The 25,558-nt window shown below is 41.0% G+C and overlaps 3 protein-coding genes across 3 annotated transcripts; 2 read left to right on the top strand and 1 right to left on the bottom strand.

Annotated features, from left to right (window-relative positions):
• Positions 1 to 4,324: 4,324 nt before the first annotated feature.
• LOC139164806 (olfactory receptor 11L1-like) lies at positions 4,325 to 5,263 on the top strand. Its single transcript, XM_070747414.1, has one exon. The coding sequence runs from the start codon at positions 4,325 to 4,327 to the stop codon at positions 5,261 to 5,263; it is 939 nt and encodes a 312-aa protein (XP_070603515.1).
• Positions 5,264 to 15,736: 10,473 nt separating this feature from the next.
• LOC139164757 (olfactory receptor 6Q1-like) lies at positions 15,737 to 16,696 on the top strand. The gene has a single exon (XM_070747277.1). The coding sequence runs from the start codon at positions 15,737 to 15,739 to the stop codon at positions 16,694 to 16,696; it is 960 nt and encodes a 319-aa protein (XP_070603378.1).
• Positions 16,697 to 19,367: 2,671 nt separating this feature from the next.
• On the bottom strand, positions 19,368 to 24,993 carry LOC139164679 (olfactory receptor 10W1-like). Its single transcript, XM_070747152.1, has 3 exons — positions 24,085 to 24,993; positions 19,530 to 19,560; positions 19,368 to 19,429 (listed from the first exon to the last, which is right to left on the bottom strand). Exons 1-3 carry the CDS (start codon positions 24,991 to 24,993, stop codon positions 19,368 to 19,370), a joined length of 1,002 nt encoding a protein of 333 aa, XP_070603253.1.
• Between the last annotated feature and the right edge of the window lie 565 nt (positions 24,994 to 25,558).

Raw genomic sequence — 25,558 nt, 5'->3', positions numbered from 1 at the left:
TAGGTTCCTTCAGTTCATCTTTCATCAGCCTCTATCTTCTTTCTCCAATGCACTGAGCTTTCTGTATTTTTGGTTCCTATCAATTTGTTTCAGGGTTGTGTTTGACTTGTATAATCCACTATACCAGTGTTGGCAAAACTTTTTTCCCTCGGGTGCCAAAAATGTGCACGCGCTTGCTATCGTATAAAACCCATAATTCAATGCTTAGAGAAGGCAAAAACGGCCTCCCCTGCCCCCCCCATGCGCTCTGGAGGCCAGAAATAGTCTATTTCTGGACTTCCAGTGGGCTCAGTAGACTTCCCTGGAACCTGGGAAGGGTGAAAACACCCTCTCCCGCCCCCCCCAGAGGCCCTCTGGAAGCTGAAAATGAACTCCCAGAGCCTCCATGTGAGCCAAACCGGTAATTTGGAACCCATCCTTGTTTATATCTAGTTGTTTTGTTCCCTGTGTTTTGAACCTGTGTTGTTCCCTGGCTGTTTGGGAATTGACTCTTGCAGTTGGCTCCTGGACATTTGTTTGTATGCCATTTTAAATAAACCTAGGATTTTCAGCACTATACTTTCTACTCTTCATCAGAATGACCCCAAAACAGAATCTGCCCATCTTTGGCTCCATTGGCTTAGTTTTATTTATTTATTTATTAGATTTGTATGCCGCCCCTCTCCGTAGACTCTCATTGTCACTCTTCTCTTATCTCCCACTATATCTATATCTATCTATCTATCTATCTATCTATCTATCTATCTATCTATCTATCTATCTATCAAATCTATCTGTATATAAAGGGCAAGTTGTCCATCTGTTTCCATCCACAGTGAAGCTACTAAGATCCCATCTGTCTCCCTGAGAAAGCAGATCACATGAACAATTTTTAAATCACAATAACCTGTAGTATGAAATTCTCAGTTTATACTTACAATGTTTTATTTCTGTGTTCTGGCTGTTGATAAATGTGATAGAGATTAATAATACTGTTATTGCGAATTGGATTAATATGAATGATATTCAGAACCAACTCTGTACACACACAATATGAACATATATTTAATAATGATAAATATATTTTAAAGAACAATCCCATAAATTATTATTAAATGTTCACCAAAATCTGGTTGTGAAGTTTGCGAAAGATGCTCTAATTAATTCATGAAGCACGAACCAAGATCTAATGTGAGATTTAAAGTTTGGTCTTTTCTTTTGTCTCCACCTTACAACTCATAGAGTAAAGGTCAAGTAAATTAATAGTAATGTACAAATAAATATTTGATTTGTACCTTCAAAAATTCATGCTCCTAATCTCTCTCTCTCTCACACACCAATAGAACATAGGTAATAAAATTATGTTACACCAGAGCCATAAGCAGTCATAATTCCAAGCCCATCAGATACAGAAGCTACTGGCGATATGGTACATTGCTTCCTATCTACAGGTCAGGCACATAACAGAACGGGAGCTAAATTTTCCATCAAAGTCCTTCCAAGCAAAAGCAAGCCAATGACTCAGCAGGCCACCCATTAGAGCAACTGAGGCAACAGGGCAACTTCTGGCCAAGGGCATCGGGTTGGGGAAAGAAAGTTGTAAACAGCCCTTTGCCTCCCCAATTGAACTGACTTTCCAATTAAGTTAACTGGGAAATTGACCCATGTGAGTTTATTACGTTGAGGCAACTTTCTGCAACTCTCTGGGGCCCCCAGCTGGTTATATCAGCAGCTCTGCATCTTTTCTGTTATTGACATTAGTAGCCTGCTTAGTTTACCTTTGGAGACAGGTGGAAGCATGGCTGATGCATACAAAATTTGGGTGTGATCATATCTTATGTGATTGCTGCTTTGAGTGGTTTTGAAAGATAAGCATCACTGACAGGGATAGTTTGCAGCACATGTTACACATTAAATCCAGATGTAGTAAAGTGAGAAATAATGTTTAAAAGAAGATGTAAGTGAAACCTTTCTTTACCACCCAAAGATTATCAGCTGATAAGTATAACAAGTGCCTGAACTTTTTATTCTCTGGACTGGATTGAGGCTACTGTAATAGTAGCCTTCTGCTCGAATTACATCTCAGTAAGTGGGAAACTGATTCTGATTAAGGTAAGTGACAGGAGTACCCTTTCATTGCTCTTGAGTTGTCATGAGATAATTTCTTATGGCTGCTTAGGAAAACATAAAAAGATTTGGGCAATCTATAAAGACCCGGAGGACCAGATGAGTATAGTGTACAGGCTAACAACTAGGATGTGGACATTTTCATTCCACAAAGTTGACATATTTAGTTGTTTTAATATTGGATTGTTACATGCTGTTTTTTTATCACTGTTGTTAGCCACCCCGAGTCCACAAAGAGGGGAGGCATACAAATCCAATAAAATAAATAAATAAATAAATATTTATTTATATGCCCTCAGAGCAGTGTTGGGTTCCTACCGTTACGGTCTACTCTTCTGTTCCGGTAGCGGCCCGCTGATTGCGTAATTTCCCTGTGACAGCTACGGTATTGGTACTGTCTTGGCTGGGCTGTCGCATGTACCATCTTTTTTTTCCAGAATCCCCCCCCCCTTTTTTATTCCTGCGCATGCACAGAAGCAAAATCTTGTGATGGGATGCTCACACATGCGAGATTTCAGAGATTTTTTTACTTCTGCGCATGCAAATGTCATGTATGGAAAAACAAGGCAATGTGCGCACACCAGTATCAAGGTAAGAGGAGTCCACCCCTGCATCAGAGCTAGATGCTCTTGCACAAAGAGTTTGCTTTCCAATATCTTATATGAGTCACTTTTGGTCCCTGATAAAACTAACCTCAATTTCTGAAGATACTGATTGTTTTAAGAATTAAGAGTTATTACATTTGAAAAATATAGATACCACACCTGCAGAATATTGTATTTGCTACTGCTGGATATTTTTAGTGATTCTTTAATTCAGAATCCAGGGCATCTTGGTTATTATATTCCATTTATCAGGGAAAACAAAATATGTTTGGTGAAATTATGTGTGCATTCAGTTGTTACCATAACCACATCTTCACCCAAGGAAAATAGAAAATCTGTATTCTTAAATAAAGTACACAAATACACTATACAAGGGAAATAGAAAATTTGTATTTCTAAATAAAGTACACAAATACAGTATACAAGGAAAATAGGAAATCTGTATTTCTAAATAAAGTACACAAATACAGTATACAAGGAAAATAGAAAATCTGTATTTCTAAATAAAGTACACAAATACAGTATACAAGGGAAATAGAAAATTTGTATTTCTAAATAAAGTACACAAATACAGTATACAAGGAAAATAGAAAATCTGTATTTCTAAATAAAGTACACAAATACAGTATACAAGGAAAATAGAAAATCTGTATTTCTAAATAAAGTACACAAATACAGTATACAAGGGAAATAGAAAATTTGTATTTCTAAATAAAGTACACAAATACAGTATACAAGGAAAATAGAAAATCTGTATTTCTAAATAAAGTACACAAATACAGTATACAAGGAAAATAGAAAATTTGTATTTCTAAATAAAGTACACAAATACCGTATACAAGGGAAATAGAAAATTTGTATTTCTAAATACAGTACACAAATACAGTATACAATTTATGAGTTTCAACCTATACAATCTTTTATATCTCTGCTACCTTTGGATTACCTGTAGGACCACATCTCTCAATACTATTGACCCCATCATTCTGATTGTGCGTGGACCTTCACCTGTCTTTAACATTATCTACTTTCTGGAAAACAAAATGAACACAGAGCTATTCTGGGGGAAGGGGTGGGCTTGGTGCGTCTGATAGCATGTATTGTTTTAAATTTTTGCATGCATTTATATGATATTTCATTTGGCTCAGTTTCTTACTCGGAGTGGTGTCTTTATGGGATTGTTCACTGAGATATCAATAAAGCAACTGATCTTGAAATCCTGCTGAACAATTCCCCCTGTTTCTACTCCAATTCGAAACTATTTCGGCACCCAGTGGGAGCTGTTTTTATAATGTAAGCAAGAGCTATCCAGAATACCACAGTAGTGGGAAATTCCAAACAGACTTTAATATGTGTATAATATTGTATATGAAATTCAATTCAATTCAATTCAATTTATTAGATTTGTATGCCGCCCCTCTCTGAAATGTGTACTTGTACCAATTTAATTCAGTTGGCTTTGTTCAAATCAAAGTTAAAAATGGTGAATTGATGCCTTGAATGTGTCTATTGGAAGAATGAATGCCATTCCCCCCTATTCTCAAACATATTTTATTTCTTTCCTATGTCTTCCATTTCCTTTCGATGCTGGCTGAACAGACTGGACCAAGAATATGCCAAATGGCACCTCCGGCCCCAAATTCGTGCTGCTCGGCTTTCCCGAGCTTCAAGAGTTCCCGTTACTCTCCTTTGTCATTCTCCTCTCCATCTATCTCTTCATACTCCTTGGCAATGCCTTGATCATCATCCTCTCCCACATAGACGTGAGCTTGCAATTCCCCATGTACTTCTTCCTGAGGCATTTCTCCTTCCTTGAGATGTGTTATACCTCAGTTACCCTTCCCCAGCTGCTGGGAAATGTCCTCAGGGCGTCCTGTGCCTTCTCCTTCTGCACCTGCCTCGCTCAGATGTATTTCTTCTTTTTCTTCGGCTCCACAGAGTTCCTCCTCTTGGCTGCCATGGCCTATGATAGGTATTTAGCCATCTGTCACCCACTGCAATATCCAGTTCTCATGGACAGCCATGCTTGTGTTGGCCTCGCCTTGGGTTCCTGGCTGACTGGATTTTTGACCCCCTTTCTGCCCATAGCCTTCATTTCGCAGCTGACATTTAACAGTAGCAACCAGATTAACCACTTCTTCTGTGACACGGGGCCCTTGATTAAGCTCTCGACTGGAAATACTTTCATGGCGGACGCAATGGTATTCCTGGTCTCTGCGGTAATTGTCGTCCTATCTTTCCTTCTGACGTTGACTTCGTATACGCTGATAGTTTCAACCATCTGCCATATCCCTTCTGTGGCGGGAAGGCATAAGGCCTTTTCTACCTGTTCCAGCCACTTAATGGTGGTCGCTATCTTCTACGGGACGGTAATCTTCACATATCTGTGCCCTCATTCTGATCAGACTTTCAAAATGGACAAAGTTGTCTCTTTGCTCTATGCTGTGGTCACTCCAGTGTTGAATCCAATTATCTACACCCTGAGAAACAAAGATGTGAAAAGAGCTGTGGAAAAGGTCCTCTACCATGTAAAGAACAAGCAAATATCATAATTCCCACCAGACAAAATTGACAGGCTGAGGGAAGGTTGAAGTAAGTAAACATCTGTTTGAACACGAAGACTGTCACATGTGCTTTTAACTGACAATAAGGTGACATTCTGGAGTCCTTGTAAACATCATTTTATATATTTTATGCTATGTATTAGCACGCGACATTCACTGAGGAATCGTCTTCAAACCTGTATTATTGTGTTTTTTGTTGTAACAATTAAAAACAATATCAAAATCAAAGCCAAACAAGGAAGACATTGTTTTTTTTCTTGAAATAGAAAATAAAATATCTTTTCTAATACATTTGTACAGCATTGGTTCTTCACCCACATTAGCTTAATATATCACTTGGGCATAATAAATGTACAACAAAGAACAACCCTGTCTTCGAAATACTAAGAAGGGTGGAGTGAATTTATTTATGTATTTATTTTATTATTTAGATTTGTATGCCGCCCCTCTCCGCAGACTCGGGGCGGCTCACAGCAAGATACAGCAAATCATGACAAATCCAAATAAATTTAAAATATTTAAAAAGATTTAAAAAGAACCCCATTTACTAACCAACACACACACAAACATACCATGCATAAATTGTACATGCCCGGGGGAGGTGTTTCAGTTCCCCCATGCCTGATGGCAAAGGTGGGTTTTAAGGAGTTTACGGAAGGCAGAGAGAGTAGGGGCAGTTCTAATCTCTGGGGGGAGTTGGTTCCAGAGAGTCGGGGCCGCCACAGAGAAGGCTCTTCCCCTGGGGCCCGCCAACCGACATTGTTTAGTTGACGGGACCCGGAGAAGGCCCACTCTGTGGGACCTAATCGGTCGCTGGGATTCGTGCGGCAGGAGGCGGTCTCGGAGATATTCTGGTCCAGTGCCATGAAGGGCTTTAAAGGTCATAACCAACACTTTGAATTGTGACCGGAAATTGATCGGCAGCCAATGCAGACTGCGGAGTGATGGTGAAACATGGGCATACCTAGGTAAGCCCATGACGGCTCTCGCAGCTGCATTCTGCACGATCTGAAGTTTCCGAACACTTTTCAAAGGTAGCCCCATGTAGAGAGCATTACAGTAGTCGAACCTCGAGGTGATGAGGGCATGAGTGCCTGTGAGCAATGAATCCCGGTCCAGATAGGGCCGCAACTGGTGCACCAGGCGAACCTGGGCAAACGCCCCCCTCGCCACAGCTGAAAGATGGTTCTCTAATGTGAGCTGTGGATCGAGGAGGACGCCCAAGTTGCGGACCCTCTCCGAGGGGGTCAATAATTCCCCCCCCAGGGTAATGGACGGACAGATGGAATTGTCCTTGGGAGGCAAAACCCACAGCCACTCCGTCTTATCTGGGTTGAGTTTGAGTCTGTTGACACCCATCCAGGCCCCAACAGCCTCCAGACACTGGCACATCACTTCCACTGCTTCGTTGACTGGACATGGGGTGGAGATGTAAAGCTGGGTATCATCAGCGTACTGATGATATCTCACCCCATGCCCTTGGATGATCTCACCCAGCGGTTTCATGTAGATATTAAATAGCAGGGGAGAGAGGACCGACCCCTGAGGCACCCCACAAGGGAGAGACCTCGGAGTTGACCTCTGACCCCCCACTAACACTGACTGCGACCGACCGGAGAGGTAGGAGGAGAACCACTGAAAAACAGTGCCTCCCACCCCCAACCCCTCCAGCCGGTGCAGAAGGATACCATGGTTGATGGTATCGAAAGCCGCTGAGAGGCCAAGGAGCACCAGGACAGAGGATAAACACCTGTCCCGGGCCCGCCAGAGATCATCCATCAACACGACCAAAGCAGTTTCAGTGCTGTAACCGGGCCTGAAACCCGACTGCTGGGGACCTAGATAATCGGCTTCTTCCAAGGACCATTGGAGCTGGAGCGCCACCACCTTCTCAACAACCTTCCCCATAAAGGGAAGGTTGGAGACTGGACAATAGTTATTAAGTACGGCTGGGTCCAGGGAAGGCTTCTTGAGGAGGGGGCGCACGAGCGCCTCTTTATAGAGTGTTGGAAAAACTCCCCTCCCCAAAGAAGCATTGGTAATCTCCTGGACCCAGCTCCGTGTCACCTCCCTGCTGGCCGAGACCAACCAGGAGGGACACGGATCCAGTAAACAGGTGGCGGAACTCACAGCTCCAATGGCCTTGTCCACTTCATCAGGTGTCACCAGATCAGACTCTTCCCAGACAGGTGGACAAGTACGTGCCCCAGTCACCTCGACTGACTCGTTGTCAGTCGACTCTGTTTTCCAATTGGAGTCGAGGTCGGCCCGGATCTGACCGATTTTATCAGTGAAAAACGTATTAAAATCCTCGGCACTGCTCTGCAAGGGCTCCCCAACTCCCCCCTGGTTAAGAAGGGAGAGGGTCACCCTAAACAGAGCGGCTGGGCGGGATTCCGCTGATGCAATCAAAGCGGCATGGTACGCGCATCTTGCCGCCTTGAGCGCCACTTTGTAAGTCTTAATAAAAGCTCATACACATGTTTTCCTATCAGGTTCAGACCTACTCTTCCTCCATTGCTTCTCCCAGAGCTCCTCGTTGAACCATGGAGCTCTACGGGGTCTAACGCCACGGAGAGGTCGCAAAGGGGCAATCCGGTCAAGAGCCTCCGCTGCAGCCTTGTTCCAGGCCTCCGCAAGAGACTCCGCCGAACTGTGGACGAGTGCCTCTGGAATAACCCCAAGCGCTGTCTGAAAGCCCTTTGGGTCCATCAGGCGTCTGGGGCGGAACATCTTAATTGGTTCCGCCTCCCTGTGGGGAAGGATTGGAGCCAGGAAGTCAAGCCGTAGTAGAAAATGGTCTGAACATGACAAAGGCAATGCTTCTAAGCCCCTTAGTCTCAGACCATTACTCAATTGCTCGGAAAGGAATACCATGTCAGGTGCGTGCCCTCCCTCGTGAGTCGGACCCTGTACTACTTGAGTCAGGTCCATGGCTGTCATGGTGGCCATGAACTCCTGTGCCAACCCAGAGGTTTCGCCGAGTGACAGCAGGTTGAAGTCCCCCAAGACAATAAGTCCGGGGAACTCCACTGCCAACCCGGCTACCTCCTCGAGTAGCACAGGCAGGGCTTTTGACACGCAGCTGGGAGGCAGGTATGTGAGAAATAAGCCCACCTGAACCCCTAAGTCCAACTTCATCAAGAGAGACTCGCAACCCGCAATTTCCGGAGCAATGAGTCTACATAGGCAAAGGTTCTCCCTGGCTATAGTAGCCACTCCTCCCCCCCTTCCCTGGGGTCGAGGTTGATGCCATATCTGAAACCCGGCTGGGCAAATTTCAGAGAGAGGAACACCTCCCTCTGGGCCCAGCCAGGTTTCAGTAATACATGCCAGGTCGGCCTCCTCATCCAGGATCAAATCCCGGATGAGGAGAGATTTATTTATCACCGACCTGGCATTGAGCAGCAGCAACCTGAGCCCAGGGCCAGAGTTACACTCATCACCAGTACCCAAGATCGGGCTCACGGAGCCAGAACAAGGGATCATTATTAAGCAATGATCCCTCGTTCCCCTGGAACGGCTAACTCCGTGGCCCCCGCCATATCTGCCTCTCCCCAGCAACACTGGAATATTCCGACCCTCTGCCACCCCAGAGATCGGTGCCCCTTCCCCTCCCGCCTCTCGAGCGTCAGGTGGGCCAAATCTATCATTCATACTGTTACCATTCATCTCATCCATACCGTAACCCCACCCACCCCAGCCATCCCACTCATACCAATCATTCATCCCATGCCCAATATTACATCCATCCCAGTCATCCATTAATTAAGAATCCCCCCAAAAATATTAAAAATAGATTAAATTAGTAGTAACTAAAAGCACTAATAAAATATATCACAATATATAAATATGAAATAAAAATAGAAAAATTTATATTAAGCTAATATTAATATTGATAATATAAAATAAGATCTTAATCGTTATTAAATTCCAAAAAAGTCTAGTATGAGCCCCTGATTGATAGTCCAGGTCCCCAAATGTCCAGGTTTCTGGGTAAAAATGACCACTACAATGCTGGTTTCTGCCACCAACCAGCATCCCCAGTTCATGTCCATGTGGTTGCCTATTGTCTCCTGGGACTTCTCTGTCTTTATATCTCTCCTGACTCCTATCAATCCCTCCGATCACTCCCCAATGTCCGTTGTTCCTCTCAGGAGGCATCTCCAGTTTTTCACACTTGCCACCTCTCCAGTCGCTGTGGTGTTGCTCAGCGTCCTTAAGGCTTTTTCAGGCACCAGCAGACTCCTCCCACACACATACAGGGAAGTCTCTCAGGCACTTCTCCCACTTCTCCCAGGACTCAGTGTCTTTGGGGCTTTTCAAGGCACCAGCAGACTCCTCCCACACACATACAGGGAAGTCTCTCAGGCACTTCTCCCAGGAATGGCTGGATGTTACTCAGCGCCTTTGGGAATTCCTAAGTTCAAACCACATAAACCTCTTTACAAAAAGGATCCTTGCACTTATGCACTTGACATGGCACACAAAGTCTGATGTGGCTCCTGAATTAATGACTGGTCACACTTCTATGGTCTAGAGCAGTGTTTCCCAACCTTGGCAACTTGAAGATATCTGGACTTCTGGGAGTTGAAGGCCAGACATCTTCAAGTTGCCAAGGTTGGGAAACACTGGTCTAGAGCAGGGGTAGGCAAAGTTTGGCTCTTCTGTGGTTTGTGGACTTCAGCTCCCAGAATTCCTGAGCCAACCATGCTAGCTCAGGAATTCTGGGAGTTGAAGTCCACATGTCATAGAAGAGCCAACTTTGACTACCCCTGGTCTAGAGTAATGGTAAAGGATTACTTCCAGGAATGAAAGACTTGACATAGGTAACTGGTGAAAAATTTAGTCATGGAAATTTCTGTTCTCTCTATATTTCCCTCTCCCCCTCCCCTTGTTAATTATTACTTGGCAGCAACATTGGGGAGCTTGTTAACTTAAATAAAACAAGTTTTCCCCCTTTTCTATTTCTTTAGAGATTTGTCTCTGTTCTGACTCTAAATCACAACTCTATAATTATCTTGATGATTTAATGCTTTTTAATGCATTTATTGTCACTATAGTTACCAAAGTTAGTGAATCTTATAAATAAAAACTAGGAATCACATATGAGTACAAATTCAATCTTGGTATACTGTATGTTCAGGTATCCAGGGCAGCAGTTTTTCTAGCACCATAGAGCATTTCCACACAGCTATATACCTCACTCCCCACACAATCCTCTCCAATTTCACACCAACTGTGGTATAGCTTAATCCAGAGAAGTTATATGCTGACCATCCTTTTTATTAATTATTTATTTATTTTATTTATTTGCTTTGTCCAATACACAATAATACACAATGAGGGTTATAGAGGATATAATCAGGTAGAATGTATTAAAGGGGGAATAGAGGAGAAAATAAAGGAGTAAAATATAACTATGAGAGAATAGCAGGAAAAGATATAGTAGTAGAAGAGAAGAGAAGATATATGAGATATAGGAGGGACAATAGGACAGGGGATGATAGGCACTCTGGTGCACTTATGTATGCCCCTTACTGACCTCTTAGGAACATGGTGAGGTCAACCGTGGATAGTCTAAGGGTATAGTGTTGGGAGTTAGGGGATGATACTACAGAGTCCGGTAGTGAATTCCACGCTTCGACAACTCGATTACTAAAGTCGTATTTTTTACAGTCAAGTTTGGAGAGGTTAATATTAAGCTTGTATCTGTTATGGGTTCTTCTGTTGATGTGGTTGAAGCTGAAGTAGTCTTTGACAGACAGGATGTTGCAGCATATGTTCTTGTGGGCAATACTTAGATCATGTTTGAGGCATCTTAGTTCTAAGCTTTCTAGACCCAGGATTGTAAGTCTAGTTTTGTAGGTGTTGTGGTTAGCTCTGGCCCAGCTCCTGCCCCAAGGAATGTGGAGGTGGAGATGGGGGAGACATCCACATGCCGCAGGCCTGTTTTGCTCCCAATAGAATCTGCCGACAAAGTCTCCTCTGACCAAGGAAGTGTAAGTGACAGGGAAGAGGGGAGTTTGGCAGACAGCCCAGGAGGAGATCAGTCATCTGTATCATCCCTGGATTCTGAACAAGAATTAATGACACATCCACGCATGCCTAGAGTGATGCATAGGAGACAACAACTGAAGGATTATTACAAGAGAAAATGAGGCCACTTGTGGTTGGGTGGGGCTGCTGTAATTAGTGCTACAGATAAAAGTGCAGCCTGGTGTTTTAGCTTCATGGCAGTTTATCTGATTCATTGTTTCATCAAGATCATGGTTTTTGCTGTTCAGGATTGTGTGTGTGGACTCTCTGGACTTTAGAATTGGACTCAATTTCCCAGTTATTGGGTGAGCAATTGGACTGCATTTAACCTGTGCCTTGTGTGTACCAGAAAATCCCTTTGACATTTAAAAAGGGAGCTGTTTCTGTTTTTCCTGTTTATAAAAACTTTTGGGTTTTCCTTTTATCATGTGGTGTGTGTCTTCCTGGACTAATTACCCTGTAATTACGGGTGGTTGAGACACACCGGCAGAACAGTAGGGTGTTCTATTACGGGTAGAGGAGTGAAGAGCTCTTCTGGTGAAGTATTCCTGGACATCTTCGAGGGTATTAATGTCAGAAATGCGGTATGGGTTCCAAACAGATGAGCTATATTCTAAGGTGGGTCTGGCAAAAGTTTTATAAGCTCTGGTAAGTAGTGTGAGATTGCCAGTAGGATTAGATTAACAACTCTTAAAGCCTTCTTGGCAATGTTGTTGCAATGGGCTTTGGCACTTTAGTTATTAGTACTCCGAGGTCCTTGACCGAGTACTCCAAGGTGCTTGACCGAGTACTGCGAGGTCCTTGACCGAGTACTCCGAGGTCCTTGACCGAGTGGGGATTATCTGTGATAATTTGTTGATTCAGTTTGTATTTGGAGTTTTGATTCTTTTTGCCGATGTGAAGGACAGAGCATTTGCTGGTTGTCATGCGACCTCCCAGACAAATTCTTGCTGATAAACTGAAGCCTGACAGTTTACTTGGGATGAAACCGGTAGTTTTCACTCAGAAAGAATTCTCAACATGAGAGGAGATGAAGTTGAAATGCATAAGAACTGTCAGGAAGGGATAAATTTCACTAAATTTTGGGGAGAAATGGAAAACAAGATGGCTACAAAAGCAAGCTGAATTTAGGTAGCATTGGCTGTTGAAGATTTGCTGGTGCTAGAGTTGGAATGAAGAACATTGAAATCATATCTATAGAGGGAGTCCTAAGTGACAACAGTAGCCAATAATATGGTATGCCATGACTCAAACTACAGCCAGACAGACTCCATGTGATTCAACAAGAAGAAAAGATATGTAGTTCAGGGTGGAGTTCTTGGCGCTTTTTGAGGTTGGCTGTTTGCCTACCTGGTGTTTAACGACTCATAGCATTATCCATACAGTGATACTTCGTCTTACAAACGCCTCGTCGTCATACAAACTTTTCGAGATACAAACCCGGGGTTTAAGATTTTTTTGCCTCTTCTTACAAATGATTTTCACCTTACAAACCCACCGCCGCCACTGGGATGACCTGCCTCCGGACTTCCATTGCCAGCAAAGCACCCGTTTTTGCGAGGGGAGCCTCAGTGAAATCGCAGCATTGCAAAAACACAGAGGTCCGGAGGTGGGGTTTCAAGGACTTCGGTGTTTTTGCAATGCTGCGATTTCACTGATGCTCCCTTCGCTGGGATACCCCACCTCCGGACTTCCGTTGCCAGTGAAGCGAAGCGCCCATTTTTGCGATGCTGGGATTCCCCTGCAGCATCGCAAAAACACAGAAGTCCGGAGGTGGGGTTTCCCATGGAGGGGAGCCTCAGGGGAATCCCAGCAGTGCAGAAACAGGCACTTCGGCTGGCAAAAGGGGTGAATTTTGGGCTTGCACCCATTAATTGCTTTTCCATTGATTCCTATGGGAAACATGGATGTGACCTGGAACCTTGTCAGTAATGTTTTTATAGATTTTTCTTTTATTCTGTAACTTGGATCACATCTAATTTAAAAACAATAGTTCTATAAAAACATGTTCCCTATAGCAGGGGGCAGCATCTCACAGTTTTGGCTGGCCTTAACTAAAACTAAGTAAGAATAGATCTGGATAGTGCTTTAATGGGAGGCCAGGGGATCACTCAGAATTCTAGGTTAGACTGGAAAAGAAAAGAACAGATGTGATTACAGAAAATATATGTAATCAGAGGTGATTACGTAACAACTTTACCATGTAGAAAATATCCCAGGTTTGTTTCCTGGCATCTCTTGTCTTATAGCAAGCGTCAACTTGACATAGGGCTAACAGTAATCTGGAAGTTGTTGCCAGCCTACGGATTATTGACTAGGGATTAATATGAGGAGTATGGCTATTGACTCAAAAAAAGAGAACTGTGCACCCTGCCTTAGGTATATCTATGGTCTCATCAAGTAGATTAGATTAGATTAGATTTATTGGATTTATATGCCGCCCCTCTCTGTAAACTCGGGGCGGCTCACAACAATGGTAAACAAAACATAGTAACAAATCTAATATTTCGCAATCTAAATTACAGTTTTAGGTTAAAAAGTCCAAAGGAACCCTGATATATATATAAAAAACAAGCACACAATCGAATCATACACAAAAACTACATGGGCAAGGGGGAGATGTTTCAATTCCCCCATGCCTAACGGCAGAGGTGGCTTTTAAGGAGTAAAATATAGCTTTCTATGCTCATGTCAACATCTCAATCGATTCTTTGAAGTGAAGGTCCGACTACATTGAATTTAATTTTCTATGTACAATAACAAAGTATTTTGCAATAGCATTAACGACTGACACTAAAAATTATGCCCTCTGTGCATTTACTGATTTGTATTTTGACATTATTTGAAAATGAAATCTATAGGCTGACTAGTATGTGTGTCTACTCTGCATGCCCTGATGTTCCCTAGCTACTCATTAGATAATTCTTGGTTTCTCTTAGAGACCACATTCCCTGATCAGGATCATAGAGAGGCTTTGCAGCGATCATATACATTTGTCTTTATTTCTTAAACTTACACACACGCAAGTTTTTTTTACTCTTCTTGGTCCACAACCACTGGTGTGGACCAGGCAAAGATGTGGCTGAAGGAGGATGAATTGTGTCAAGCTGTATCTCTGAAATAGTGATGGGCTACCAATTTATTTTACTACCACGCTGTGAGCATGGCTTATTCTTTTTTTAAAAAAACATCTTTCAGTTGCAAATTGGGTGCTCTGGAGTGGAGCTCCATTTTCGCTACCCCGCTGTGTTCCACCCTGTCCAGGCAGTAACCACCTCTTAGAGAATAGCAACAGAAGCAGACTTTGGGGACCATCTCTTGGACGTGTGAATAGTGAATATGACTATTCTAGAATATCTTTCACCAACCAATAATGGGAACCTCTGGAGCCCACCGAGCTACAGAAGACTGGTACAGAAGGATGACTAGCTGCAAGGAATTATATAGTAGGTTGGATAAAGTTACTGTAGTGCCTATTTTGTTTTAAATTGTTGTTTCTATGTCCCAGTGCCAGTTTTATGGCTACCAGGAAAAAAATGAATAAGTAACGGTTCATCTGGAAGTTTTGCAATATATGTATTATTTATTTATTAAACCAATTTACTTAACTATCCACCTCACAAACAAGTGAGCCTGGGTGGCGTTTGACAGAGGTAAACACAGTGAATGAAAACATTAAAAAGTACAAAACCAAAATATTTTTCAACCATTCATTTTGGTTGAAAAATAGTGATGGAGATATAAGATAAATTTTATGATAAGCTGCTGCGTACAAATGACGTATAATACAGTCCAGTGTTACTTGTTCTGTGGAAATTATTAGTCTTCTAGGGCCATGTGTAAAGATTACCACTTGAACAACACAATATAACTACAAATAAATCAAACTTCTTTGAAACCAAACTGTCCACTTAGGAAGCAACACTGGTTGACAATCAATTTCACATGCTGTCGTGCACATTCAACTTTCTACAGAACAAAGTATTCAATGAGAATATTTCATTAATTCAGATCTAGGATGTGTTATTTGAGTGTTCCCTTTATTTTTGAGCAGTGTGTGTGTGTGTGTGTGTGTGTGTGTGTGTGTGTCTTTGAATGCTGGAGCTTCAATCAGAGACTGTTTTCAATTTTCCCTACAATCTGTAACCACTTGGTACAAGATTTATACCGATTTGATTAATAAATAAATAAATTTGCTTGAGGTGTTTTGCAGCTGAGATGATAGTTAAATGGACTCAGTTCTCTATTCATAGTGGGTTGTTGTTGTCGTTTTAGTGCATTTTTTTCAACCCTTAGAATGGAAAAGTAACTTGAAAAACTCCAGACCCATTAACATTTATTCCCAACCCTGGATGTGAAGAATGAATCTCTCGCTATTGTTGCTCTGTCCTACTATTCAAGCAATTCTGTGCTGACTCCTAGATGCAGTCCCCACATGAAAATTGGACATCGGTGACAGAATTTGTCTTGGTAAGCTTCACGGGCATCCAGGACGCCTGTTTGCCGCTCTTTGGCTTCTTCCTAATCATGTACTTGCTGACCCTGATGGAAAATGGCATCCTGGTCTTAGTGGTAGCAATAGAAAAGCGCTTACACACTCCCATGTACTTTTTCCTTATCCACCTCTCCTTCTTGGACATTTGGTATACCTCTCTCACTGTGCCCAAAATGCTGGCTGGGTTTGGATCTCCAGCAGGTCAGAAGATCTCTTATTCTGCCTGCTTGACTCAACTTTACCTCTTCACTTTCTTGGGCAGTACAGAGTGCTTCTTGCTGGCAGCCATGGCCTATGACCGCTACGTGGCCATTTGTATCCCTCTGCGGTACCAGGAGATTGTAGATCGAAACACCTGTCTGATTCTGGCAATTGGCTCATGGTTAACTGGTTTTCTTACCCCGGTGCTGCCCATTTATTTCATGACACAGTTGACATTTTGTGGCCCCAATGTGATAGACCACTTCTTCTGTGATGCTTCGCCACTCCTTATTCTCTCCTGCACTGACATTTCACTGAAGGAATCAGTAGACTTCTTGGTCTCTCTTTTGGTACTGTTGATCTCCTCTTTGGTTATTATAACATCATACGTTCATATTATTATTACAGTGCTCAGAATTAACTCGTCGGCTGGACGGCAACGAGCCTTTTCAACCTGTACTGCCCACTTAATGATAGTGGCTGTTTTTTATGGGACACTCTTCTTTATGTATGTCCGTATCAAAGTGACCTCTTCAATCAACCTCAACAAAGTGGTGTCAGTCTTTTATGCAATAATCACACCAGTCCTTAACCCTCTAATCTACAGTTTAAGGAATACAGAAGTTAAAGCTGCTTTATGTAGAATTATTTCCAAGAAAAAGCCTGTTGTAATGTGGCATCAATGATAAAACAAGTGTTCACATTATTATTATTATTATTATTATTATTATTATTATTATTATTATTATTGGTTAGGGAAGGACTAAGGGAGAGAAGATTAGTTCAGAATCATTAATAATATCCCTCTTGTTTATTCAATTTCTTGATTATAAGCAAATATATTTATAAACAAATAAACAAAGAATAGAATCGACTGCTTAATTTTAGCTGGAGATGCCACCCATTTTTATACTTGCTGAATGAAACATTTCACAAGGTTGTCATTTGTGTAAAATCATTATCCGGAAAATAGATGGGTCAAATGAGAAATTATTGGGATAGTGGCAGGAAAACATTTTATGTTACTTTTTATATCCTGTTTTTTTCTTTTCCAAAGAGAATCCTAAATCTTTTATCAGGAAAATAAAATTACTCCAAAGTTGAGAGGCAAAGCAAGGGTGAGTAATGAACTAAATACTATAAGCAATAGCTATTCCAAATTAACATCATTGCATGTTTTATGATCAGCAGTGTCATCACTGCAGAATAGACACAGGAGCCCTATATACATTAGGACAGGCTTTTGAAGTAAATGTAATAATACATTTATCACTTCATGAATTCCTTTCCCTGAATTAAATCATTAAGCTTAGAGCTGAAATCACCAAAGTGCAACATTGTTGGCTATAATCGATGTTCCCATGTGATGTTGTGGCTACAGCACCTATTCTGGTTGTGGCAATGAGAACATGAGGTCTGTCTTGATCTGTTCAGATATGAAAGTTAAAATAGTGGCTTTCAATCAGACCTTGTAGTGTTTTTCTTCTGAGAAACAATCTATTAGACATTTGGCAAATCAACTTTCATATCCCACTGTTTTATCTTTTGTGGAAACCTGACCCTGAACTTGGAGTTTACACAAAGGAAGGTTCATTTCATTCTTTGTAACTTCTTGAATACAGGATGATACACTTCTTTATCATGTAAGTAACAATGATTTTACTAATATGTGAAGATTTATGGGTTAGGGGGTGAAAGAGTGATGTTACTATTTGCTAAACTCAGCTAAGTGGTCTGAGTTGGGAAGTGAATTTATAGGTATTGAGGGTATTATAAGCTTTGGCTAGTCTTTTTGCTTTGTGACATTAGAAATTTTTTTTTCAATCACTTTTCATTTTCATTAGCGTATACTTGTTTAATTCCATTGTCTTCTAAAGACAAATGTACTTATTCCTGTGTCATAAAAAGCTCTCTGCTCCATCAATATTATTTTAACATTAATAAAATGTTATCTCAAAATAAATTTATTAATTAAGCCTCCACTTTATTACATAACACCTACACAGTATTAGGAAAGGCAGCCCTTCCTAGACCAGGATACTCTATAGCTATAATAATTCATACCTTTGTCGAGATTCGGTTTCTGGAATGCCCTGTACATTCAAGAGAGTTGCCTTTAAAGACCACAGTAAACTAGAATTCAAAGGAACTCAGTACTCTACCTACTGATAATCATCTTACTACCAACAGGTTTCTTTAGTCAAAGTTAATTGATTAGCTCAAGCTAATCAAAATGCTATACTATCTATCTATCTATCTATCTATCTATCTATCTATCTATCTATCTATCTATTTATTTATTTATTGTTAGAGTTGAAAGGGACCATGCAGGTCATCAAGTCCAACCCCCTGCCTGAGCAGGAATCCTAAAGCACCCCAGCCAAGTGGCAGTCCAGTCTCCTCTTGAAAGTGTCCAGAGTTGGGGATTTCACAACCTCCACAGGCAGGTTGTTTCAATGGTTGATCGCTCTGACCATCAGGAAGTTCTTCTTTACTTCTAGGTTGAATCTCTCCTTGGTCAGCTTCCAGCCGTTGTTCCTCGTCTGGCCCTCTGGTGCTCTGGAGAATAGAGTGACCCCCTCCTCTCTGTGGCAACCCCTCATATACCTGTATACAGCTATCATGTCCCCTCTGGCCCTCTTTTTCTCTAGGCTATCCATGCCCAGTTCCCTCAGTCTCTTTTCGTAAGTCTTGGTTTCAAATCCCCTAATCATTTTGGTTGCTAACAACAGAACTGCTTCCTCCAATCACAATTAACCGAAGAAATCCACTTGTAAGAAAAAATACCTATGGTATTCCATAATTTTTTAGTCTTGAAAATTATACTCTGAAACAAATTGCACCTAGAAGTTAGGTTGGTCCTCTGGGTGACTGTCTTCCAGCAATTAGGGTCTTTTCTTGTGGAGGGCTTTTGGGGATGGTGGTGTGCCATCTTGAACTTTATTTTTTTAGTCTCTTGTTTATTTGGTATAGGGTGTTGCATCTGTTGCTTTGAAAAAAAAAGTCTTAATAAAATTGTACTGCACAATGTGATTTACTGTAGATACTGTTTTTCAGATTGTTATAAACCTCTGTGAATCTAAAAAGTTTAACAGTATGAAAATGCAACAAATAATAATATTTTACACTTTTGCATCCATGTTCTTTTAACTGAAAAAGAATATTTTTCTGTCTCATTTTATTTGAATCCAAGGCTGTCATATTTTTTTGGACTAATTGCTTTTCTCCCTGTTTTCTAGATTATAAATGTTCTGTCTAAGGCCAGGTCCGATCAGAATCAAGAAGCACACACACACTCAGAGAATCCAAACTAAACTCCATTACTATTAAAACGTCCAGTACAAACAGGTTAAGATTTTAGTCCATGCTGGCAGCATTTTCCGCTAAGAATGCCTCTGAGATAAGGAGCGACTCCTGGACTGGAAGCCAAAGTCAATTAGGGAAATTCCTTTGAAGTGTTTCTGTCATTCAATACAGACTTACAATTTTTCAGTGGGTTTATGTCAGATATTGGATTACTTGCCGATGAGCTTCCATGAATTAGAGCAGTCTACAAGCAGAGTATTCCCTGAACCCCGAAGCTGGCACATCCAGCCATGATTGCAAATGTTGTTCACCACGCCCACTTCCCCTCAGATTGTCCCCTATATATTGACAAGGCGTGGCCAAATGTCCCATAGAGCTATTAATGCCAAGAACCCTTCTTTCTCAAATATTCATGTCTAGACACTGTTCTCCTGTCTCTTGCATCTAACAGAGGTTCCTCTTGCTCTAATTCCCCATCATCATCCTCTGACTCACTCAATACCATAACTGGGGGTGCTACAGTCTCTGGTGGGTCCTCAGACCCCAACACCCCCTCGTTCTCACTCTCAGACATAGGTGCCAAGAACAAGGGGCTAGGTTATCAATACGCATCCATCTCCAGGTCCTCAAAATCCGTGGCCAGCTGAGCCAGATGTGGCCCACTCACAGCAGTAAATTACTATGATAATTATGGAATGATCAGTTTTTAATATAATACACAGTGAGCGAGGGAGCATATCATCATCATCTAAATCTACAGGATGAAGTCTCTTTAGCTGCTTTCCAGGATCTAAGCTTGTTATTAATTGACCTTAAAAGAACTAGAAAATGTTTCAAAGGCTGAACAAATGATGTAACTCCAGTCAAAGGTCTTAATTGGAAATCACTTTAACTTATATAATTGTATCTAACTTGACATTGAGGAAATTTGGTCCTGCTTGGAATGTAAAGCCAATTGTCTCTCCTTATCTCATTTAGCTTTTCTTCCTTTCAAATATGTTCACCTATACTTTTACATCATTTCTTCTCTTCTTTTCTTTATTTATATTATTACATATCTATTCTCTTCAATGTGTATTATGTATTGGACAAAATAAATAAATAAATAAATAAATAAATAAATAAATAAATAAATAAAATGTAGCTTGGATATATTAAGTACTGTTGTTACATATATGTACGAATGAGACATTTTGCAAAAGAGTTGTATTACATTAAAAAGTAATGGTCACTGTGAAAGTATTTGGCTCCAGGACAGAAAAATGTGGCATGTGAACCACTAGTTCAGTGACGACAAATCTTTTTTTCCTTGGGTGCTGAAAGAGTGTGCACGCACACCCATAATTCAATGCCTGGCGAAGGCAAAAACACCTTCCCACACCCTCCAGAAGCCCTCTGGAGGCTGGTAACAGCCTGTTTCCCAACTTCTGGTGGGCCCAGTAGGCTCATGTTTTGCCCTTCCCAGGCTCCAAAGGCTTCCCTGGAGCCAGGGGAGGTTAAAAATACCCTCCCCCACCCCCTGGAGGCTCTCTGGAAGCCAAAAATGCCCTCCCAGAGCCTCTGTGTGAGCCAAAAATCAGCTGGCCAGCACACACATGCACATTGGAGCTGAGCTAGGGCAACAGCTTGTGTGCCAGCAGATATGGCTCCATGTTCCATCTGTGGCACCCGTGCCATAGGTTCACCATCACTGCACTAGTTGACCCAACAAGGATATTTTTGCCTCCACTATTGCTGAGAAGCACAACATGCCACTGAAGATTCATTTTCTCCATTCACACTTAGACTTTTTTCCTGAAAATATAGATGCAATCAGTGATGAACATGGTGAGAGTTTTCATCAAGACATTTACCACATGTCAAAAATAGTATCTGAGCAACAGGAATCCACGAATGCTGGCTGACTATTGTTGAATACTGCAGAGAAATAAATAGAACACTAAGTAGATATGAAAACCAGCAACAAAACACTTTTAGCTTTGTTGAACTCATGCAGTACATCATAAACATTATGCAATTTAAAACATTATAGTCATTAAAAGTTAATTTAATATTTCTTGAGATTCCTTTATGACACAGTCATTCTGAAATTTTATTTGTGTTCAATTTCAAGGTGTCTGTTGTAATCACCAAAAGTTTTTTAAAAATTGTCCAGTGTTAAATGCTCACACGAGAAATGATATTTATTTACTTACTTACTCAACACTGTCAGACTCTTTACTAAATCTGCACTTCTATTCTACTAGTTTTTCTTATCATTCCTATCATTCTTTTCCTCCCACTCAGGACTGTATGACTGTAACTTGTTGCTTGTATCCTAAGATTTTTATTAATATTGTTTCTTCATTGCTTATTTGACCCCTATGACAATCATTAAGTGTACCACATGATTCTTGACAAATGTATCTTTTTCTTTTATGTACGTTGAGAGCATTTGCACCAAGACAAATTCCTTGTGTGTCCAATCACACTTGGCCAATAAAATTCTATTCTATACTATTCTACTTATTTCTCATTAACTAGCTTTTTAAGAATTTAACCGTCTTTTCCCACTTACAGTACCAGATTGACAAATTTGACCTGACTGATGGGTGATTTTTTTTATCTTTAATTTTTCCTGTCTGAACATACAATTTATTAACTGTCACGGCAGTGAAATGTAGGCAGTTAAGAATTTACTCAGAGTTCCCTGTTTTACTTTCAGTCAGTATGCTCTTAATGAAACTGGCTTTGTTTGCTTTGAGTTTAATATGATGCAAGAAGTCAACCAATTCTGGATTATTCAAACAAACTATACTCTGTAAAATGCGGTTTAGCACAATGCCTGATGTTAGTAACAGTTTCAGTGTAGATAAGATAGCTGTCTTTTTTCCATTACTATACCTCCCCCTTGCCAGTTTTTTTGAAAAATGCGATAAGAACACAATTATTGTTTAGTGAGAAGTTTACTCTCCTTAGAGTAAAACCAAGTCTCCCAATGGAGACAGTGCAGGTGCTGTTGCCCATAGACACCATATTTTGAAGGGTCAGCACCTTTATTGTCTATTAACTAGAACTAATACAGACTGCTGGCAGGCTGCAGGGAAGCTGCAAGCCATTGACAGCATGTCAGCAATTTATTTCTCCCACTACTAAATTAGCCAATCAGCTGCGAGTATACAAATCTATGCTCCATATGTCAATACCAGGGATGGGTTCCCAAAAAATTTACTCCCACTCTGTCGGTGTGGCTTGATTTTATGGGAGTGGCTTGATGGTCAGGTGACTGTGTGGGAGTGGTTTGATTGCCATGTGACGGGTAGGAATGGCTTTGTGGTCATGTGACTCAGCAGGCAAAGCTTAGTGGTCAATTTTTGATTTTTTTGATTTTTTTAATGCCGCCCTTCTCCTTAGATTCAGGCTGGCTTACAACATGTTAGCAATAGCCCTTTTAAACAGAGCCGGCATTTTGCCCCCACAATCCGGGTCCACATTTTATCCACCTTGGAAGGATAGAAGGCTGAGTCAACCTTGAGCCGGTGATGAGATTTGAACTGCTGACCTGCAGATCAAGCAGTCAGTTTCAGTGGCCTGCAGTACTGCACTCTACCCACTGCGCCACCTTGGCTCAATGTGACTGGTCATGTGACTGGATGGGCTGGCACTCACATCAAGGGGTGCCTCACCTGGCCCCTCCTCTCCCAGCCATTCCTTGTCACACCCAGCTTCAACAAATCTACAGTTCTGTAAACATGTTGTTCACTTTTTTCAACTTTATTATCTACAAACTATAGACATACTTTCATGGACTACTGAAAGGAGGAAATGGCTCAAATACTTTGCCCAAGTGTGTGATAGGCAACAGGGCTGCTAGAAAGAAGGGGGAACAATGTACAGTATTTTCCAAAGCACCAGAAGGCAAAACAAGAAGCAATGGATGGAAACTGAACAAAGAGAGAAGCAACCTAAAACATAATTTCATAGATAAAATAGCCATTTGTGTAATACAACCTGCATATTGTTCAAAACAGCAATTAGTATTATGTCTGATGTGTCTAATTATGGATTATAAACTGGACTTATGCAACCTGATGTACAAAATAAACACACACATATTTATGCTCTGGACTATGTATATTGAATGCATGTAAATTCCTGAAAAATATGTGGTAGCCCTGGGCAAAAGAAAGGCAGTAATATCACTCTATGTATAAAATAGTATAAAATATTAACACATGATAAATAATGAAACAGTTATAAATAATACCACATATTTTTTCTTTCTCTCTCCCTTCCTTTTCCATTCTTTCTCTCTTTCTCATCTATCTCTTCCTCCCTCCCTCCCTCCTTCCTTCCTTCCCTCCCTCTATCTTGCTTTTTCTTTCTTTCTTTCTCTTTCTTTCCTGGCCAAACAACTGTAATGTACTGTATGTTCACTGTGTAAATGGTAGCAACTGATTTTAATATTGGGGTTTTAGATTAACTGTTTTAAAATTAATTGGATTACGATGTTGTACTGTTTTTATATGTTGCAAGCCACCCCAAGTCCCCGGAGAGAGGTGGCACAAAAGTCCAATGAATGAATGAATGAATGAATGAATGAATGAATGAATGAATGAATGAATGAATAAATGAATAAATGAATGAATGAATGAATGAAATATAAATAAATAAATAAACAAACAAACGAATAAATAAATAAATAAATAAATAAATAAATGTCCATTCTAAAAGACACTAGGCAGTTATTGGGATAATAATCCTTCTGGAGAATTCAGGGGCTGAAGACTTTCTTCAGGGCTACCTTCATCTCTTTGTTCCTTAGACTGTAGATGATGGGGTTGAGTAACGGTGTGCCCAGAGTATAGACCATGGAAAGTATCTGGTCTTGCTTTGGAGAGAAGCTGCTGTTTGGACGCAAGTACATAAAGCTGCAGCAACCATACTGGAGGACCACCACAGCTAAATGGGAAGAGCAAGTAGACATAGTCTTTCGACAAGCATTGTTTGAGTGGAGCTGCATCACTTCAACAGTGATGAAAAGGTAAGAGACACAGATCAACAGGAAAGGCACTGCAATGGCCATTACCCCTGAAAATAGTATCCCAATGTCACTGAGTTCAGTCTTGTTACTTGTGAGCTGGTATACAGGGGGAACATCACAGAAGAAGTGTTGAATTCCATGCTCAGCACAGAAGGAGTGTTGAAAGACCAACCACACCAACATCAGTGAAATCAAGAAAGCAACAATCAGTGACACCATTACTAGATGAATGCACAGCTGCTGACTTATGATGAAGATGTATCTCAAAGGCTTGCAGATTGCCACATAACGGTCAAAGGCCATGATAGCCAGCAAGAAGCAATCAGCACTACCCAATCCAATGAAAAGAAACATCTGAGCACAGCAGCTCCTAAAACTGATGAACTTCCTCTTCTGCAAGCTGGTCACCAAGATCTGTGGGACCACAGTCGCTGTATAGCAGAGTTCGATCACAGAGAGAGTGCCCAAAAAAACATACATAGGGATATGAAGGTGAGGGTTCCTCCAGATAGCTAATATAATCAGTATGTTACCTGTGATTATGATTGCATAAACTGTGCTGATGCCCAAGAAAAACAACGACTGATACTGTGGTTGAGTGGGGAAAGCCACAAACATAAAATCCAACATTGCCGTACAGTTCTCTTGAAGCATCCAGAATGATTGCTCCTATCCTAAAAGTAATCTGAATAGAAAATAAGAAAATCCATAATCAAGCCAGTATATAAAAGACACATTTTACCTGAGGAAGAAAGGTGCTTTGATATGGCAAAAAGGTAAAGGTCAATGTGCAGTTCTCTAATGGTGGGTTGGAGTTTCTATGAATCCCCCTCGTTGGGCAGGAAAATGATGGGTTAGAGAGAATTATGGTAGAATTCAACAGCGTCTGGAGGATCACATTTCCAGTCCTTGCACTAAACGATGGGGGGGGGGGGGATATTCAAGAGGGCTCCCAAGCACTATGGAAATTCACACTAGACTAAAATAATGCTGTTCATATTCTTGAATTACCACTTTTTATTTGTGTAGTGCAAATATATCTTTCTGTTTGGGAGGTTTAATTGGCACACCTATACTGTACATGATCATCTTATGATTCTGTGTCTGTCATGTTTACTGAAATCCTTGATTGCTGCTGTTTCAGTTCATGCAATAGCATGAATAAATATTCATAATCCAAAGAATAAGCAATACAGCATATTGTTTCATGTGAGTATTT

Source organism: Erythrolamprus reginae, chromosome 1 (genome assembly GCF_031021105.1).
Source record: "Erythrolamprus reginae isolate rEryReg1 chromosome 1, rEryReg1.hap1, whole genome shotgun sequence".
Taxonomy (NCBI): domain Eukaryota; kingdom Metazoa; phylum Chordata; class Lepidosauria; order Squamata; family Dipsadidae; genus Erythrolamprus; species Erythrolamprus reginae.
This window is presented reverse-complemented; position numbering and strand designations above follow the sequence as displayed.